At 37.5% G+C, this 19710-nt stretch overlaps 1 protein-coding gene across 1 annotated transcript in view; it reads left to right on the top strand.

Moving 5' to 3' along the window:
- The first annotated feature begins 2603 nt into the window (after nt 1-2603).
- LOC129226959 (monocarboxylate transporter 9-like) overlaps nt 2604-19710 on the top strand; it is a 34354-nt gene continuing 17247 nt past the window's right edge. The window contains exon 1 of the mRNA XM_054861587.1: nt 2604-2799. Coding sequence (XP_054717562.1) covers nt 2604-2799 — 196 coding nt within the window. The remainder of the gene's footprint in view (nt 2800-19710) is intronic.

The following is a 19710-nucleotide window of genomic DNA, read 5'->3' on the forward strand; positions in this document are numbered from 1 at the left end:
GGTAGCTTTTAAAATCATGCCAAAAGCTCTTATTACTGCAATTTTCGACAATTTTTTGGGGGATAGTAGAATAATTGAGAGCACGAACATCAAATTTTTGTCAAATAACGGTATTTCTAGCAATTTCAGTTACATGAACTCTGGCAGCCAAGAATTTGGCGATAGTTAAAAAAATTGCCAAAAACCTCAGTTATCGAAATCCTTAAATTAAAATTTACGCTTAGAGCTGTGTAGAAGTTTAGTTAGATTTATAGTTAGACGAAAGTGCAAAATAAATTATAAGAATAAAAGTTGTTAACTCAGAACAAGAGTGAATCTAATTTTGCAAAATTAAGCAAGAGAATTAATTAATAACTATAAGTATTAAACGTTCGAAATTTCAGAGTAAAAACGAATTAAAAGAATTCTCACGCAAAACTTAATTGTTATTTTACGAGTTCAATTCGCAACTCCAGAGCTCGAATACGCTATCTTGTGGTGCTTAGCAATACTACCAGAAAAGGTAAAGCAGTCCATTCCACGTGTTTTCTTTGGGGTAAACTACAGGTTTCAGGTAGTTTGTGGTGTAATGTAATTTCAGAAGAATAGAAAAGAAAGCTTCCCACAAACACGATAAAAAAATTACTGTCATTCACAAAGCGTCAAAGCAAGTTATAAGTTACAGCATTTGTTTGTTTTACCTTTTTCATCCGCCATTAGACAGTGACTGCAGCGCCCCCTATAGTTTATTGGAGTTGCGAATTGCTCGCGACCGACATCTGCAAAATTTCTTCGCAGCTTTGCAAGATTTGTAGGGAAAAAAGAATAGGGAAATATCTAGGCGCATAGAGTTACCATAAAGCAACCGAGAGGTTGGGGTTACCAAAATAAAATAATAATCACCAAAAATTTGGCACCCGCGCCAGATTCCCATTTGTCGAAACATGGCCCCACTGAATGCGCTGGCGCTTACAGTGGGGCCATGGTCGAAATATCCCCCAAGTTGAGTTTTTTTTTATTTTGCTTATCGAATGTGGCAACAAAGTTGATTTTGAAGAAATAAACAACAAAACATTCAAAACTTGTTGGTCTAGTTTTAATAGAGCCATTTTAATTCAATGATATTTTGTGTGTAAAATAATGGATACACATTTAATTTCTTAATTTATGCATAACAAGAACGCATCAATGGTCTACATATATTTTTTACTTAATCAAAATGCTTTCCGAATTGAAATATGTTGGAAAAAAAGAATTTAATTGCATGTACCATGATAAATATGAACTTTACAGAATTGGGAATCTTACCCGTGTAGATATTTTAATACTGGTGGAAATACGAGGTGTACAGCATGTATTTATGAATGTTATGTTGCATAGTGTGCAGAAAATTATTGCAAAAGAGTTACGCTGAGTTTTTGCATTAATTTATTTCAGGTTTTTGCATTTTAAATCTGCCGTCTTAATTAAACCCACATTGTGTATAAGAAATCTCAAGTCCGTCTCAATGATTGAAATCAAAATTAATCTTCGTTTTAGTCAGTTAAAAATCTAAAACTTAGGCTTTCTAAATTTGTTTAAGAAACATTCAGTATTCTTGAAAAAACAAAATGTATAACCAAGCACTTTAAATAATTCTTATCGAAGGACAAGGTTATTTTTCTTACAATCTTAAGAACCTTTGAACATAATGTCAGAAGAATTTACAGGATGAGTTTGCTTTTTACTGATTGCTTAATCTAAACGCTTCTCCACTAATGCCTAAGCAAATAGATCAGGAGATGTTGACAAGGTAATTTCCTAGTGCGAGGCATTTGAAGAAAAAAAACTGCACTTGGGGAAAAAATACTCATTAGGCATTCTTATTGAGGCAATTTAGCAACATTTGAAAAACTGCCATGAATTCAGATGCATTTTGAAACGTTTAGTTAGACTCTGAATAGATATTTAAAGCATAAGTTAGCAAGTTCACGTAAAAATCCTTTTGGATTTATGAATATAGAAATTTTATCTGGCTGTCTTCTGAAACATAGCCAAATATTTATATCGAGGACGACTTCAATGACGAGAGTGAAGACAAATATGTTGACATGGGTGACAATTGAATCTTCCAAGTTCAAATATTCGATGAGAAGTTGAGGCAGTACAGATTGCTTTACAAATTCCGACGGACTCATATAGTCAATGAGGAAGCAGTGCGCATTGTTTTACAAATTCCAAGGGACTCAGATATTCGATGAGAAGTTGAAGCAGTGCACATTACTTTACAAATTCCAACGAACCCAGATATTCGATGAGTAGTTGAAGCAGTGCACAACAAATTCCAACGGAGTCAAATATTCGATGTTAAGTTGAAGCAGTGCACATTGTTTTACAAATTCCAACGGACGCAGATATTCGAAGATAAGGTGAAGCAGTACAGACTGTTTTACAAATTCCAACGGATCTAAATATTCGATGAGAAGTTGAAGCAGTAAACATTACTTTACAAATTCCAACGGACTCGAATATTAGACGAGAAACTAAGGGAGAACACTTTTCAACTAGACTTAACGAATTCCAACTAGGTAAGGTAGCCCTCTTCATTTATGAACTGAACGTTAATTGATCGAAAAACTTACAAAATGGTGGAATTAGAAGAACCCGATAAAGGCAGAGCGTGGCTGATAGCTTTTTGTGCATGCATCATCAACATGATATTGTCCGGACTTTCTAGAATGATTGGCATTTTATACGTGGGTGTTATTGGAACCTATGGAGTTTCCAGGCAAGACGCCACTCTTCCCTTTACGGTGAGAAATGGCATTAGGTGTTTATCAGGTAAGACTCTAATGTTGCTAGTTAAAGGGAATTCTATTTTAATGGATTTATCATTTGTAGCACAACACATCCTACAAAAACTCCGAATGTGTTACATTCTTGTTTCATTGCATTAAATTTATGAAGAACAAGAATCAGTAATGTATCTTTATGCTGTAGTATCTTTAAAAATTTTTTTTTCTGAAAGAACATGCTTAAAAACATAGGATCTAACAATTTTTTAAATAATTTGTTGAAGTTCAATATTTTTAAAAAATTACTTAAATTGTTACGTTTTTATTGTTAACATTTCTCGCCGATGACATCACAAATGATGAAATGCCATTCTGTGTTGCTATTCACAGAGCAAAATATTTAATTCGCATCTTTACTCACGTGTATTGGTAACGATATGGTTGATAGCAAGCGTAGAGCGCAATTTTAATTCGCTTCTTGATTATCATAACGTGGAAACGCGGTACAAAATGCGCCATAGAGCATCATTTGTGACGTCATCAAGACCACGCCTTGTTTGCAAAATCGGACGTTTTAAAAAATTAATTAAAAAATAACTGTTGAGAAAATGAAAGAATTTTCTGGGTCCATGTTATTTGTTTTTTGCTTATTCTATCAATTTCAGTGACTAGAGTACTACTTTTGACTGAAAGAAACAACCCCATTATAGATTAACAGACATTTATAAGAAATTCTTCAAATTTCATTGACTTTAACTTTTAAAATTTACTAGCAAAAATGTTATCACTCGACATAAATTCAAAAAGTTTCTCTATTTTTAGATTTTAGTCACAGATAAAAAGTGCCTTGTCGGTATCCTTTTTACATTTTTACTAATATTCATAAGCGAAGTTTTTTTCCCGAAGTTTTATGAAAATATCAATCGTTTGGTGAGATAAAAAACATTCACTGCAACTTTTTTTTTTCTCGTAAGAGAAGTAGCTTGTTTCTGTAAATGACCTAATAAAGCTGTCTTGTATGAAATATTAACAAACAATTTTATCTTCAAAGTTCTAAAATTCTATCGCGTTTTATTCTAATAATTTAATGAGATAAACTTTTCAGGAGAAACAAATGGTGGAACTCGTCATATTATCAATAGGCTGTTTGGCGTTATCATGCGCGGAATTATTTTCGTCTTTCTTCAAAACGAATGCTGCCTGATTTTGCGGAAAATCAACAATAAGTAGCAAAAAAAAAAAAAAAAAAAAAACTTTGTTCAGTATTTCAGTAGTATATGATACATTTGCTGGATATGTTTAACAAGTTATACTTTACGTTTCAACTAAGAACATAATTACTCAGAAGAATTCGAAAAGTTATAAAATGTCGCGATTGGTTGAACCGGACAAAGGCGAAGCTTGGGTCATAGCATTGGCTTCTTGTGTCATCAACATGATATTGTCTGGTTTGTCCAGAAATGTGGGACTTTTGTATGTTGCAGTTTTGGAAACTTACAAGAGTACGAGAGAGGATGCTATCTTACCATTTGCTTTAAGAAACTCTGTAAGAACACTTTCTGGTAAGCTTGAGAAATTTACTCTAATGGAATTAAAAATTTTATAAGTTTAAATTTTAAGTGCAACAAGGCTCCCCGACGCGAAAAAGGTGGGAGTTATAAGTTTTTCAAGTGTGTGTACTTACTGTCTAACCACGGATTGCATGGAAAGGCAAACATCCGGTTTAGAGGCGGAAATGGAAGCATCTGGATGTCAGCTTTTGCACATGTATGTTAGTCTCTAAATTAAGCTGACTCTCATTCAAATGAGCGGAAAACGCGCTTAAAATTTTTATTTTTCCCCTCATTCAGATGGAGTCGTCTTAACTGGATGTTTGCCAATTCCATACAATCTGTGGTCAAACAGTATTTGTGTAATTATGTGAATGCATGTGGCACCACAGATGCTAACTGGAGCGGCTCTTGGGGTAAGCGACCTGTGCCACCGCCTAGGGCGGCAGATTTTAGGGGCGGCAAATTTCAAGATGGCAAAATGTAAAGAGGCAAAGAAAAAAGAGAGAGAGAGAGAGAAAACATCTGCGTCTAGCGAAGGGCCCTCCGGGCCCTTTTCATTTGAATGCTGGCAAATTGCATTCAAAAGATGTTTTCGCAATCCGAGTGAGGTCGTTTCCAAAATTTTAAAAGTATGTTTTTCTGAAAGAGCATGCTTAAAAATATAGGATCTGACCATTTTTTAAGTAATTTGTTCAAGTTTAATATTTTTAAAAAAATTACTTCAATCGGTGTCTTTTATTGTTTTTGTTTCTGTCGTGTGACATCACAAATGATGAAATGCCATTCAGTGTTGCCATTCACGGAGAAAAATATTTAATTCGCATCTTTACTCATGTGTATGGGCAACGATATGGTTGATAGCAAGCGTAGAGCGCAATTTTTAATTCGTTTCTTGATTATCATAGCGTGGAAAAGTGGTAGAAAGATGCACCAAATTGCATCATTTGTGACGTCATAAAGACCATGCCTTGTTTTCAAAATCGGACATTTTACAAAATTAATTAAAAAATAACTGTTGGGAAAATAAAAGTATTATCTGGGTCCATGTTATTTTTTTTTACTCATTGTATCAATTTCAGTGATTAAAAGTAGTACTTTTGACTGAAGGAAACAACCCCAATGCGATAACATCTAAGCACGTTAGTAGTGCGATAGCACGTTCTTCATCGGTTAGTTTTCGTCGAGGCATCACGAAACTATAAGGTATAAGCCAACCTAAGGTAAGGAGGAAGTCGAGCAGGTATAAACACACTCCTTAAATTCGTATATAAATTTGACTCCATCTATATATATAAAAATGGACTTTGGTAAATTTGTTCCCTAAGATCTCAGAAACTACCCGGCAGATTTGGCTGAAACTTTCACCGTTTGTTTTTTTTGATACTAGGGAGGTTTGTAGACCAGTTCGATAAAAATCCGATTGATAGTTCCTTTTTTATTCTAATTTGTCCAAATTTTCGCATAAATGCCCCAATATGACGATTAAAAAATACGTGCACATATTAAAATTATGTGTCCATCGAAAGCGCTTATTTTTCTGCTGAAGATGGCATCTGTTAGAAAGTTCTAAGTTGTATGAAAAACGAGTTATGGGCTTTTTTTGTTCCATGTTCGAAGGCTTTCCTCAATACAATTCATTTTTTAGTGTATCATCTCAACTCTCAGTTCAAAGCTAGAATTGTTGAATATTTTTGTGTTTCGTCTGACTGTTTGAGGCTTTTCTCAAGTCAAATCTTAAAGTAACGTTTTTTCCCCAAGATTGGCTAATAATAACTAGATTTGGCTGATTATTTTCGATTTAAACGGAACTTCAGTTGTAATTACTGGGTTTTTTTTTATAATTATTTGTGCTGATTGGACACTTAATCATTATCCAATCTAACAGCAGAAACCTCGCCAAAATTTATGTAGAAAGATTTCAGTAGCGGATGCATTTGGCAGTTTTTTCAACTGTCGTGGTTTTTGAAGCCAAAGACTATGTAATAATGTTTGTCAGCTTTCAGAATGTAAACAAAATATCGCCAATCAAAGAATCTTTAAAAACTTTTTTTACTGTAAAATAATCCAGCAACTAAATTAGGCAAATCCATAAACAGCACAAAAACTTCCATTAATGTGACTTTGTGCACAAATTCAAACCAACGCCAAATTTTACTACTTATTTTGGAAACATTACAGATGAAATTGTTTAGCGCCATTTTATGGTGACCAAAAGTATTTTAGCATATGGCGACAATATCTCTTTAACAAAAATTAATAACATACCGTTTTACAAAGTAAGGAGGGGGAGCATTATCCAAGGTATCCCAAAACGATTTCCGCAAATTTTTTAATATTGTAACGGATTCGGTGCGACTTCCACTTTCTTGAAATGAAAACACAGTTCTTGATAAAAACACAGGAAATTTATTTACACTATGTACAGGAAAGATCGTCAAAAACTGCTAAATTATTCATCAGCAATTAAGCAATTATCCCACAACACCGTAAACTCAACGTTTACACACGTATTTACTTCCAAATACGAAAACAACACAGCGAAATGCCTCGCAATAAACAGAGCAAAAATGCACTCAGTTCGAAATCTCAATCGAAACTAACTGTTTATCCATCGCTAACGGCTTTTATAAACATCCAAGAATTTTCTACAACATTCTTTCTGCTTCGAGAAATGCGTAGACCGTTATCAAATTTTATCAATGAAAATAAAAAGAATAGGGGGTTGTATACTTTAGCCATATGTTAAGGGGTTGTATATTCATTACGGGAAATTATTTACAGGTTACGTTACCACAATAATTACTATTTACAGGATTTGTAACATTGCCCCCTTCCTAAGGACTGGGGGCACGTCCCGGGCAGTACAATCCCCAGAAAGGGTGCCAAACTTCTATCACAAGTTCACAATTACACACATTAAATAATAACCAATAGTGCAAAGGAAACACAATAATAACAAGAAATATTACTAAACATTAAAAGCAAAAATTAATTATCTACAACTTTTATGTTATCAACCATGGTTGTTTACATAATACTCATGAACTATGGCCATAGTATGGGGCTAACCGATCATAATGTACAACCCTAGGTTTTGCATTAGGTGATTTTTGGATCCTCACTACGACGTCATTCAGTCGGTTAAGGACTTTGTAGGGTCCATCCCAATGCGACTGCAATTTGGGTGAAAGACCTTTCCGTCGGACGGGATTCCATAACCAAACCTTGTCGCCTTCGTTGAATTCATGTCCAGTAGACCTTGTGTCGTATCTGGTCTTCATCTTCTCCGCCGCGATGTTGATTCGCTCTCGTGCGAAGTTATGAACGTCTTCCAACCGGGCCTGGAGATCCTGGATGTACTCCTCAGGCGATGAAGGCGCATCCGGAGGACGACCGAAGACGAGATCACAAGGTAGCCGAAGCTCTCGTCCGAAGAGCATCTGAGATGGGGCAAATCCGGTAGTCTCGTGGACAGCACTGCGGTAGGCCAGCAGGAACAAAGGTAGCTTCTTGTCCCAATCCTGTTGATTTTTATTCAGGATTGTGCGGTTAAATCTCTCCACCATGCCGTCCGATTGTGGGTGTAGTGGTGTTGTCCTAGTTTTCTCAATTCCGAGAATTTGACATAGGCCCTTAAAAACAGCAGAGATGAAATTCCTCCCTTGATCGGAATGAATCTGCAAAGGTGTTCCATATCTCGAGATCCAGTGTTGGACTAGAGTCTCTGCTACGGTGGTAGCCTCTTGATCTGGAATGGGATATGCTTCCGGCCATTTGGTGAAGTAGTCGATGGAAACAAGAATGTATTTGTTCCCATCAGCAGTTCTTGGTAGAGGACCCAGGATGTCAATCCCAATTCGTTCGAAAGGAGCTCCAACGTTGTACAGATGTAGCTTCCCTCTGCTTCTCTTCTTCGGTCCTTTACGAGCAGCACAGGCGTCACAAGAATGGCACCACTTCTCCACGTCATCCTTCGCCTTGCTCCAGAAGAAGCGCTCCCGAACTTTATCGAGGGTTTTCAAGACACCAAAATGTCCTCCAGTCGCACTACTATGTATTTCTTTCAGAACATCTGAAATTCTTGATCGGGGAAGTAGTAACTGCCACCTAGATGTCTTGCCGTCGTCAGATTCCCATTTTCGGTGTAGCACGCCGTTCCGCAAATGGAGCGAGTTCCATAAAGCCCAGTATCTTTTTGTTGCAGGACTGAAGATGGAAACGTCCTGCCAGCTAGGTCGCCGACTGTCGCTTTCCATGAACTCCAAAATTGGTTTTATGTCGGGGTCTTCAAGTTGATCTTTTCGAACTTGGTCGTCACTCCATGGATCAGGTTCTGATGATATTGGAGTCACTGTCACCTGATAGGCGGTAGGGCTAGTCGTTCCATACTGTTTCTCGATTCGGGAACAATAGTGGCAGTTCTCAGGACAGGGTCTTCTTGATAAAGCGTCAGCATTACCGTGAGATAACCCTTTTCGATGCTTGATCTCCATGTCATATTCCTGGAGCCGCTGTATCCATCTGGCTATCTGGCCTTCCGGATTTTTGAAGTTCAAAAGCCAAGTTAATGAGGCATGATCTGTCCGAAGCAGAAATTTTCGGCCGTAGAGGTAATGATGGAAGTGTTCTACAGCTTTCACTATGGCCAGTAACTCCTTTCTGGTGACGCAGTAATTTCGCTCCGACTTTGTTAAGCATTTGCTCCAGTAAGCGATGACATGTTCATTTCCGTCAATTTCTTGGGATAAAACAGCTCCGATGCCCTCGTGGCTCGCATCAGTGTCTAGGATGAAGGATTTTTCAGGCTGAGGATAGGCGAGGATAGGCGTTGATGTTAAAGCCTCCTTCAGTCGTAGAAATGCATCTTCGCATTCTTTGGACCATTCAAACTTTTGCTTGCTCTCCGTCAGCTTATGCAAAGGTCGTGCAATGTTGGAAAAACCCTTCACAAACTTCCTGTAGTACGTGCAGAGCCCCAGGAAACTTCGCAGCTGATGGATGTTTTCGGGACGACTCCAACTCTTGACCGCGGATACCTTTTCCGGATCGGTTTGTACACCCTCAGAAGAGATGATATGACCAAGGTAGTTCACTTCCCGGCGGAACAAATTACATTTGGACGGGCTTAACTTCAGATTGGCTTCCTTAAGCTTTTGCAGCACCTTCCTAAGATTTGCCAGATGTTCTTCGAAACTGCGTCCCACGATGATGATATCGTCTAAATAGACCAGACAGGATTCGTAGGAAAGTCCTCTTAACACTGTCTCCATAAGACGCTCGAACGTAGCTGGTGCATTGCAGAGGCCGAAGGGCATCACTTTAAACTGCCACAAGCCTTGTCCAGTTGTAAACGCTGTCTTCTCTCGGTCGTCAGGGTGTATTTCAACCTGCCAGTAGCCGCTCTTCAAGTCCAGGGTCGAAAACCACTTGTGTCCGGAAAGAGTGTCCAAGGTGTCGTCTATCCGTGGAAGAGGGTAGCTGTCTTTCTTGGTGATTTCATTCAGCCGTCGGTAATCGACACAAAATCGGGTGGAGCCATCTTTCTTTCGGACTAAGACGATGGGAGAGGCCCAAGGACTGGATGAGGGTTCGATTACATCATTCTCCTTCATCTCTTTCAGGAGGGTCTCAACTTCTTCCTTCTTCGCGAATGGTAGTCGTCTTGGATGCTGCTTAATAGGGAGGTGTTCTCCAGTGTAGATCCTATGCTGCGTTAAATTCGTCCTGCCCACATCCTCCGATGTAGATGAAAACAGATGCTTGAAGTCCTCCACCAATTGTTCCGCAGCAGTTCTTTGATCTTTCGATAATGGCGCACTCCCAAGTAACTTCGATGTCAAGGACTCAGAAGACACAGTATCGGGGGAATTGATTCTTCTAATGATGCAGTTTACTGGAGTACAAGTTGCTAACACTTCACCTTTCCGAATATTCCTTGGCCTTTCACTCACGTTGGCGACTCTTACAGGAATTACATCCTTAGAAAGGTCCACAAGCGTAGATGCTACCAGCACTCCTTTTAGGCTATTGCTTAAGTTGGGGGATTCAATGAGTCCAAATCGAAAACTATTGCCTCCTTCAATGGAGCCGGGTATTAATGATTCTGACCTTGAGGGAATTGACAAATCTGTTTGGGCAATTATTTGATGAGCGGATTTTACATCACTTTCTGCGGGAAAGACCGCTATGTCTTCTCTCGTCGAGTGCAGCTCATTAGTCTTGAAGTCGAGGTTGAAGTCATACTTCTTTAAAAAGTCCAATCCGAGAATGAAGGGGTCTGTGATAGCAGCAACGAATGCCGTATGATGGTAAGTGGCATTTCCAAACACAATTTCTAAGTTCACTTTACCTTCAATCTCGATCTTGTCACCTGTCAAAGTTTGGAGGGTAACGCATGGCGGCGTCCATAGAATGTTGAGTCCAAATTGACGAGCCACATCTGTTCTAATGATTGTAACATTGGCTCCAGTGTCAATAATCAGTTCGCAGGGAAACCCGTTTACATATGCGTAAACAAACAGTCCATTACTGCCGCCACTCGTCGATGAAATCTGGAAAACTTTAAGATGGGGCTCATTCCAATTTGGCGACCTCCGCCCCGCGAGATTGCCATGGCTTAGTTTTCCTGGACCTGCGAGGGAGAGGTGCTCTTCCCTCTGGTTTCTTGGCGAGCTTCACAGTTTCTTCGTAAGTGACCCTCGCCGCCACATTTCCAGCACTTAAGTGATTGTCCATTTTGGTCCTTGGGAGCCGAGGTCCTTTTGAGGATTCCTGCAATTTCTTTTATTTGCTTTTCCAGTTCTGCAAAGCGTGACGAAACCGGATCAGACTCATCAGTTTTTCACGCCGCGGACTGAATGGCGATCTTTGCGGGTTGCTTGCTGGGCGGCCTCCAACTTCATCGCATACACAACAGCAGATCTCAGGTCTTTGACATCCGCCATCCGTAGAGCTTTCTGGATTTCCGGATCTCGAACCCCGTCGATGTAGTAGTTGAGTGCCAGGTTGTCCCGAACATCCGCAGGACAGTCGCAAAAAGCAAGATGAGACAGTCTCTCGATGTCCGCCGCGAGCTCTTGCAGGGTTTCCCCGGTTTTCTGGAAACGGGACTTCAACTGGAGTCGGCTGAAATCTTTCTGGCACTTCTCACCGAAGCGAAGCTCCAACGCAGATGTGAGGGCGGCGAAATCCAGGCGCTGGCCGTCCGGAAGGGTCTGAAGAATGTCCGCTGCGTCACCTCTCAGGGATGCTGCAAGATGGCAGGCCTTGGTAGCAGAGTCCCATCCGTTCGCTTCCGCCACTATCATGAACTGAGTTTTGTAAACCTGCCACGAAGTTTTCCCATCAAAGGTGGCAAGTTTAATGGACGGTCGAGCAACCGATGTGGGAGCGCCAAACTGTACAGAGCTGCTTTCCGCGGTCGCAAATCTCCTTTCCAGGTCTTTAAAGATGTCTTCTTTAAGTTGATGAAATTTTCTATCTTCTTCTTCCAGTTTATTTTCTACAGCATTGCATCGGCCTTCAACGGAACTTAATTTTTCTTCAAATTTCTCTTCGATTTTATTTTCCACTGCGATGAATCGGCCTTCAACTGCCTCAAACTTTCCTTCAATAGCATCAACTCGATACTCTATCTCATTAAATTTATTTTCCATCACAGTCTTTACCGAAGTAAGATCGTTTTTAATTTCCTCTTGGTTAGAAACTAGGTCATTTTTCAGCACCGTTAAATCACTTTTCAATTGGTTTTGATTAGCCGCCATATCATTTTTTAATTGTTCTTGATTAGCTGCCATATCATTTTTTAATTGTTCTTGATTAGCTGCCATATCATTTTTTAATTGTTCTTGATTAGTTGTAAAACTTGCAGTTAAGTCACTTTTTAATTGTTCTTGATTAGCTGTAAAACTTGCAGTCAAGTCACTTTTTAATTGTTCTTGATTAGCAGCCATATCACTCTTCACAGAGGTGATTGCGTCAAGAAGTTGTTTTAATTGTTCATCCATTGCGCGAGTAATCACCATAAAAATAAAGTCCTAATTCAAAAAAAGTCTTTATGAAAAAATGTCCAAAGTCACACTTACTCCAAGAAAGTCCAGAAGAAGCCCCACGTTGGGCGCCAATTGTAACGGATTCGGTGCGACTTCCACTTTCTTGAAATGAAAACACAGTTCTTGATAAAAACACAGGAAATTTATTTACACTATGTACAGGAAAGATCGTCAAAAACTGCTAAATTATTCATCAGCAATTAAGCAATTATCCCACAACACCGTAAACTCAACGTTTACACACGTATTTACTTCCAAATACGAAAACAACACAGCGAAATGCCTCGCAATAAACAGAGCAAAAATGCACTCAGTTCGAAATCTCAATCGAAACTAACTGTTTATCCATCGCTAACGGCTTTTATAAACATCCAAGAATTTTCCACAACATTCTTTCTGCTTCGAGAAATGCGTAGACCGTTATCAAATTTTATCAATGAAAATAAAAAGAATAGGGGGTTGTATACTTTAGCCATATGTTAAGGGGTTGTATATTCATTACGGGAAATTATTTACAGGTTACGTTACCACAATAATTACTATTTACAGGATTTGTAACAATATTTTAAATCGCATCAAGAACCCACAATAATTGAAATTTTCCAAAATAACTAAAGCAAGTTTAAGGGGATCACGGGCGCGCGGCTACATTTTTTTAAACAGTTCGTTCTTCAATGGACATACAGAGAAGGTAAGACTTAATGTAAAAAAAAAAAAAGTATTAACTGATAAATCTTTTTAAACATGTGAAGTTTAATTTCATATTTCGGAAATTCTTCAAATTTGTATACGCTTACATTTCGTATTTTCGTTTCTAAATGAATACTATTTTGCTCTTTTTACATACTGCTACTTTAGTTTTATGAGTAAGGAAGAAGCTAGATTTTAAATCACGTCAAAAAGGTGTGTTTTAAGTTCTTTCACTTAAAACACAAAACAAAGGCAAGTAACGATTGTTTCTCATAATTATTGCTAACCCAGGCAACGCCGGGTATTTTTGCTAGTTGTATTATAAAAATCAATCAAACTTTATTAACACCGCACATAATGTTGTTACACCTCAAAAAGTCGTCGCTCAATTAAATTAAAAATCTATCGAACACGATCTCGTGTGTCCATAGACTAATAATAAGAGTAGACCGAGCTTTCCCAGACTTGCTGATGAAAAAATTGGGTCATGGATACATCATGTGACTGGTGGAAGGCTTGGCGAAAACTTTGGCAGCATGGTTGCTAGATGGCAACATTATCTGTAGTTTGGCACTCGACATGTATTTTAAGACGTAATGTGTTTTCATTATAATTTTTTTCCAGGTGCAGAGATTGAACTGTTTTTCTTTTAGTTATGAATTATTTTGACATTAGCAATTAGTTTTTGATCACAGTTTTGAGTAACTTTTATTTTATTTGGAACTGCTACGTCAGCGTTGGCGTGAACGTAATGGAGGTAAACGTTTTGAGTTAACGCAAAAATGTACTAATCCGAATCTTAAATTGAAATTGTAGGCAAAAATCTTACCGTTTGCCGATTCTATTTGGGCGCTTGCATTTTTAATTGCTTAGAAAGTTATTGAAATTGACTAAAGAAAATGCACAATACTATCTAAACGAACAACTCACTATATTAACAAAATATTTACAACTTAGAATAACAAATTTACAAATCGGACTCCATAAATATTCCGCGTTCCATCAATTCTATTTATTTTATTTCTTACGGGCGTTGATCGTCTGCTACGATGAACGCCCGCTGTTGCTAGGATATCCACTAGTCACATGGTTTGGTTCATGAGCAGCAAAGGGTTGCCATAGCTCGGTCTATTCTTATTATTAGTCTATGCGTGTGTCTTTTACTTTTCAACAATGAGGTGTTGCCATTCGGCAGATTGTGTAAAATGAAATAAATAAACATACGTATTTAACAATTGAAATACATTGCAAACATGGATGAGGTGTTGCCTTATATATTACTAGAGATGATCATTATGTGGGGACATTGCAAAAGGAACCGGAACGTCAATAGCGGTCAAGTTGGGATTCGCAACTCCAGCGCTCGAATACGCTACCTTGCGGAGATTTACAAAACTGCCGACAAAACTAAAACATTGCGTTCCATGTGTTCATTTTGGGCAAAACAAATAGTTTGTTATGTGTATTTTTTTTATTTGCGTAATTCATCATTTGGAATCGTCATCCGCAACAGCGAAACATCAAAAATATCTGATATAAACTGATATAAACTGTGAATACACATTTTATTTATCTTGTTCTGAGTGAATTTGAATAAATATCAGTTTTTTAATTCGATGAAAAAAAAAAAAAAAAAAACGAACTTGACAACATTGACTGGACACTTTTCCTTAACCTAATTCCACATAAATGATTTAAATAACCTTTGTTACTACATTATCCTACTGAAATAGACAGTATGCAAATAAATTTTCTTGTAAATATTTATCGCAGAACAGATTGAAAAATCCAGAAAGAACGTTAAGAATTTGAACTATAAAAATAAAAGTACGCCAAAAATCTGTTTATAGGGTTATAGACCAAGAGCTGACGCCCCAAAACACGATTTATCTCTTTTATGGCTTGTGGCCGGTTAAAATAATAAAAAATGCAATGAAAAAACTTTGGCTCTAATTCCCCCCCCCCCCCCACTAATTTTGGGTCACACGGCTGTGTGGGTGGATGAAAGGTAAAAAAAAAAAAAAAAAAAAAAAAATATTAAAGTGATGAGTTAAATGGCTAAAAATTATATAATAACATTAAATTAATAAGAAAAAACACGTAGCAAATTTCTCCCCCAGCTATGTTGGGGCGAACGTGGTGCCCCCCACTGGTAAATTATCGATTATCAAACTAAAAAAAAATGATCACTGTCGTATGGGGAAATTTTACAGGGTATTAGTTTCATTATTTTGATTGCCAAAAAAAATTCCCCCCCAGTAACTATGGGTCAATTCGTCAAAAAAATTTTTTTTTGTTCCTCTTTATTTGGTCCAAGTCGAGTATTATTGGAACTTACGCATGACTGTTTAAGTTGCAAAAAAAAAACCCCCAAAGTTTGAACTTTTATTCGTTAAAAAAAAAACTCGTAGCAATTCCCCCCCCCCCACCTATGGAGGGGGTTGCTACGCGATGCGCGGTTTTACAACGTGGTGCCCCCCAGGGGTGAATCATCAATTGATTAAATAAAAAATGATCACTTTCGTGGAGGAAATTTTACAGAGTATACACTTAATTGTTTTAATTGCTAAAAAAAAATCTCCCCTCCCCAGCAGTTATGAGTCTACTAGCTGCATTGCCCGGCGTTGCACGGTCTACCTCAAAAATGTACGTGTATTTGGCGTTCCAAACATTTTATACAATTATATAAATTTTCCCGTTTTCATTACATTTCTTATAGACCAAGAGCAGAGCCCCCAAAACAAGATTTATCTCTTTTATTGCGGGTGGCCGGTTAAAATAATAAAAAAATTTAATTAAAAAACTTTGGCTCTAATCCCCAATACTAATTTTGGGTCACACGGCTGCGTGGGTGGATGAAAGGTCAAAAAAAGAAAAATATTAAAGTGATGAGTTAAATGACTAAAAATAATATAATAACATTAAATTAATAAGAAAAAACACGTAGCGAATTTCTCCCCCAGCTATGTTGCTGCGAACGTGGTGCCCCCCAGGGGTAAAGTATCGATTATTAAACTAAAAAAAAATGATCACTTTCGCGGGGGGGGGGGAATCTTACAGGGTATTAGTTTCATTATTTTGATTGCCAAAAAAATTCCCCCCCAGTAACTATGGGTCAATTCGTCAAAAAAAATTTTTTTTGTTCCTCTTTATTTGGTCCAAGTCGAGTATTATTCAAACTTACGCATGACTGTTTAAGTTGCAAAAAAACCCAAAGTTTGAACGTCTATTCGTTAAAAAAAACTCGTAGCAATCCCCCCCCCCCACACACCTATGGAGGGAGTTGCTACGCGGTGCGCAGTTTTACAACGTGGTGCTCCCCCCCAGGGGTGAATTATCGATTGATTAAATTAAAAATAAATGATCAGTTTCGTGGAGGGAATTTTACAGAGCATACATTTAATTGTTTTAATTGCAAAAAAAAAAAAATCTCTCCCCCTCCCCCTCCAGAACTATGGATCAATTTGTCAAAAAAAAAAAAAAAAAAAAATTGTTTTTTTTTTTTTTTTTTTTTTTTGTTTCTCTTTATTTGGTCCGAGTCGAGTACCATTTGAACTTTAGTCTGACCGCTTAAATTGCAAAAAACAAAGGTTGGATGTTTATTCGTTAAAAAAACTCGTAGCAAATTCCCCCCCTCCCATCTATTTGTGGGGGAGGGTTGCTACGCGGTGCGCGGTTTTACAATGTGGTGCCGCTCAGGGATGAACTATCGATTGATTAAATAAAAAACAAATAACTGTCGTGAGGGAATTTCAGAGTATACATTTAATTATTTTAATTGCCAAGAAAAAATCTCCCCCTACCCCAGTAATTATGAGTTTATTTCACAAACAAAAGTGATTTTATGTTTAAATTGCAATAACGATTTTTTTTTACTTGTAAATTTTAATGCGTTAATCCGATGCGTTAAATGAATTTTTTAAATAATAATTTGATAATTCATATAGATTTATTTACCTTCAGCATATTGGTTGTGATAGTGTCTATCTAGTTTGATAAAAATGTTCCTACAATCTCGATGATCTGCTTCTGTTAAGAACTCGGAAAAATCTAAATCACGGAATCTCAGTTTTCAGTGTTTTCGAATCTTTGAAACTTTTATTCCTTCAAATAAAATTTCTGTCAAAACATTCAATCTTTTATCTAATGGCTGGCTACACTTAAAATTACCCTTTAAAACACTCATAATATAAAAACATCAAAATATATTTTTGAAAAAAGGATTTTTTTTACGTTTTCAGTTTAAGGATGCGGTACAGCGTGCTCCGAAAAGAAAAACCAACAGCTATAACGACTTCACTGTGTTGGCTACAGTTGATCACTGACGAAACTGCCCTCGAAATAGTAAGAAGAAATCATCACAGGCGTATACTTTCCCCTTCCTTCTTTTCCTGCTGAGCACACAATGGTAGAAGCAGATGTACGGACGCTGAATTGCTTCTTTTCATTTTGAAAAATATTTTAAAATTTCTAATTCAAATTAATTTTTTTTTTTTTTGGGGGGGGGGGTTCCTGCTACAATCAAATGTAAACTCTGAGAAAATCCCCCCTCTCTACGAAAGTAATCTTTTTTTTATTTAATCAATCGATAATTCACTCCCGAGGGGGGCAACAAGTTCGCCCCAACATAGCTGGGGGGGGGGGGATTTTTTTTTTTTAACCGAATAAATAATTGCATTTTTTTTACAATTTAAGAGGTCATGGGAAAGTTCGAATAGTTCTTGACTCGGACCAAATAAAGAGAAAAAAATTTTTTTTTTGACAAATTGACCCATAGTTACTGGGGGGGGGGAGATTTTTTGGCAATCAAAATAATGAAACAAATATCCTGTAAAGTTCCCCATCCCCAACTCCACGAAAGTGATCAAATTTTTTAATTTTAACAATCGATATTCCCTTCTTGGGGGGGGCTCCCACATTCGCCCCAGCATAGCTGGAGGGGGGTTGCTACGTGGTTTTTTTTATTAATTTAATGTTATTATATAATTTTTAGCCATTTCACTTATTATGTATATATTTTTCTTTTATTTTGACCTTTCATCCACCCACGCAGCGTGTGACCCAAAAATAGTGGGTGGGGGGGGGGGGGATTAGAGCCAAAATTTTTAATTACATTTTTTTAGTTATTTTAACCGGCCACCCGCCATAAAACAGATAAACCGTGTTTTGGGGGGCTCAGCTCTTGGTCTACAGGGACGACGGGTTCGAACTGAAATATTCATTTTGTGTTGAATTGAGGAAGGCTATAGGCTATAATAACATTGCGCTTTGACTAATAGGAGTGGAGCAGCAATAAGAAATGTAATGAAAACGGGAAAATTTATATAATTGTATAAAATGTTTGGAACGTCGAATACACGTACATTTTTGAGGTAGACCGTGCGACGCCGTGCACTGCAGCTTGTAGACTCATAATTGCTGGGGAGGGGAGATTTGTTTTTGCAATTAAAACAATTAAATGTATACTCTGTAAAATTTCCTCCACGAAAGTGATCATTTTTTATTTAAGCAATCGATAATTCACCCCCGGGGGGGGGGCACCACGTTGTAAAACCGCGCACCGCGTAGCAACCCCTCCGTAGGTGTGGGGGGAGGGGGATTGCTACGAGTTTTTTTTAAGGAATAAACGTTCAAACTTTGGGTTTTTTTTTGCAACTTAAACAGTCATGCGTAAGTTTGAATAATACTCGACTTGGACCAAATAAAGAGGAACAAAAAAATTTTTTTTTTGACAAATTGACCCATAGTTACTGGGGGGGGGGGGAATTTTTTTTGGCAATCAAAATAATGAAACTAATACCCTGTAAAATTCCCCCCCACGAAAGTGATCATTTTTTTTAGTTTGATAATCGATACTTTGCCAGTGAAGGGCACTACGTTCGCCCCAACATAGCTGGGGGAGAAATTTGCTGCGTGTTTTTTCTTATTAATTTAATGTTATTATATAATTTTTAGCCATTTAACTCATCACTTTAATATTTTTCTTTTTTTTTGACCTTTCATCCACCCACACAGCCGTGTGACCCAAAATTAGTGGGGGGGGGGGGATTAGAGCCAAAGTTTTTTCATTGCATTTTTTATTATTTTAAACGGCCAAAAGCCATAAAAGAGATAAATCGCGTTTTGGGGGGTCAGCTCTTGGTCTATTATGGTTTTAAAATTGTGTGAAAGAATAATGTATCTTGACAAGATTTCGCATATCAGGTAAATCATTTCCATGACGAATGAATTAAATGCATGATTTCTTTGGATATCCAATCATATAGTCATAGAAATAAATTATCTAGTGTTAAACGTTACTCTTGACAGTCTGTCACGTATGTGCACTGTGTGACAAAAATGTCAACAAATGCCGGAAATGTCACGAAACTGAACTTAATATGTACTAATGTATAGAAAAAACGGTACAAAATGAAAATGCCGTTCGAAGCGAACCAAAAATTTATGAATTCCGAATTCAACATCGTGAAAATGGCTGCTTCAGAACAACTTACTGTGTGTTCTGCATAATTTTTTACTTTCGTAATACTTTTTGATTTTTAATCTCTTTCTACATGGGTCAGAATAACCAAAAGACTTTGAAAAATCTTTTCAAATGAATAAAGAACAAAAAATCATACATGCGAACAAAAATATCTATCATTTCCTAAGTTTAGAAGCAAT

Source organism: Uloborus diversus, chromosome 7 (genome assembly GCF_026930045.1).
Source record: "Uloborus diversus isolate 005 chromosome 7, Udiv.v.3.1, whole genome shotgun sequence".
Taxonomy (NCBI): Eukaryota; Metazoa; Arthropoda; class Arachnida; order Araneae; family Uloboridae; genus Uloborus; species Uloborus diversus.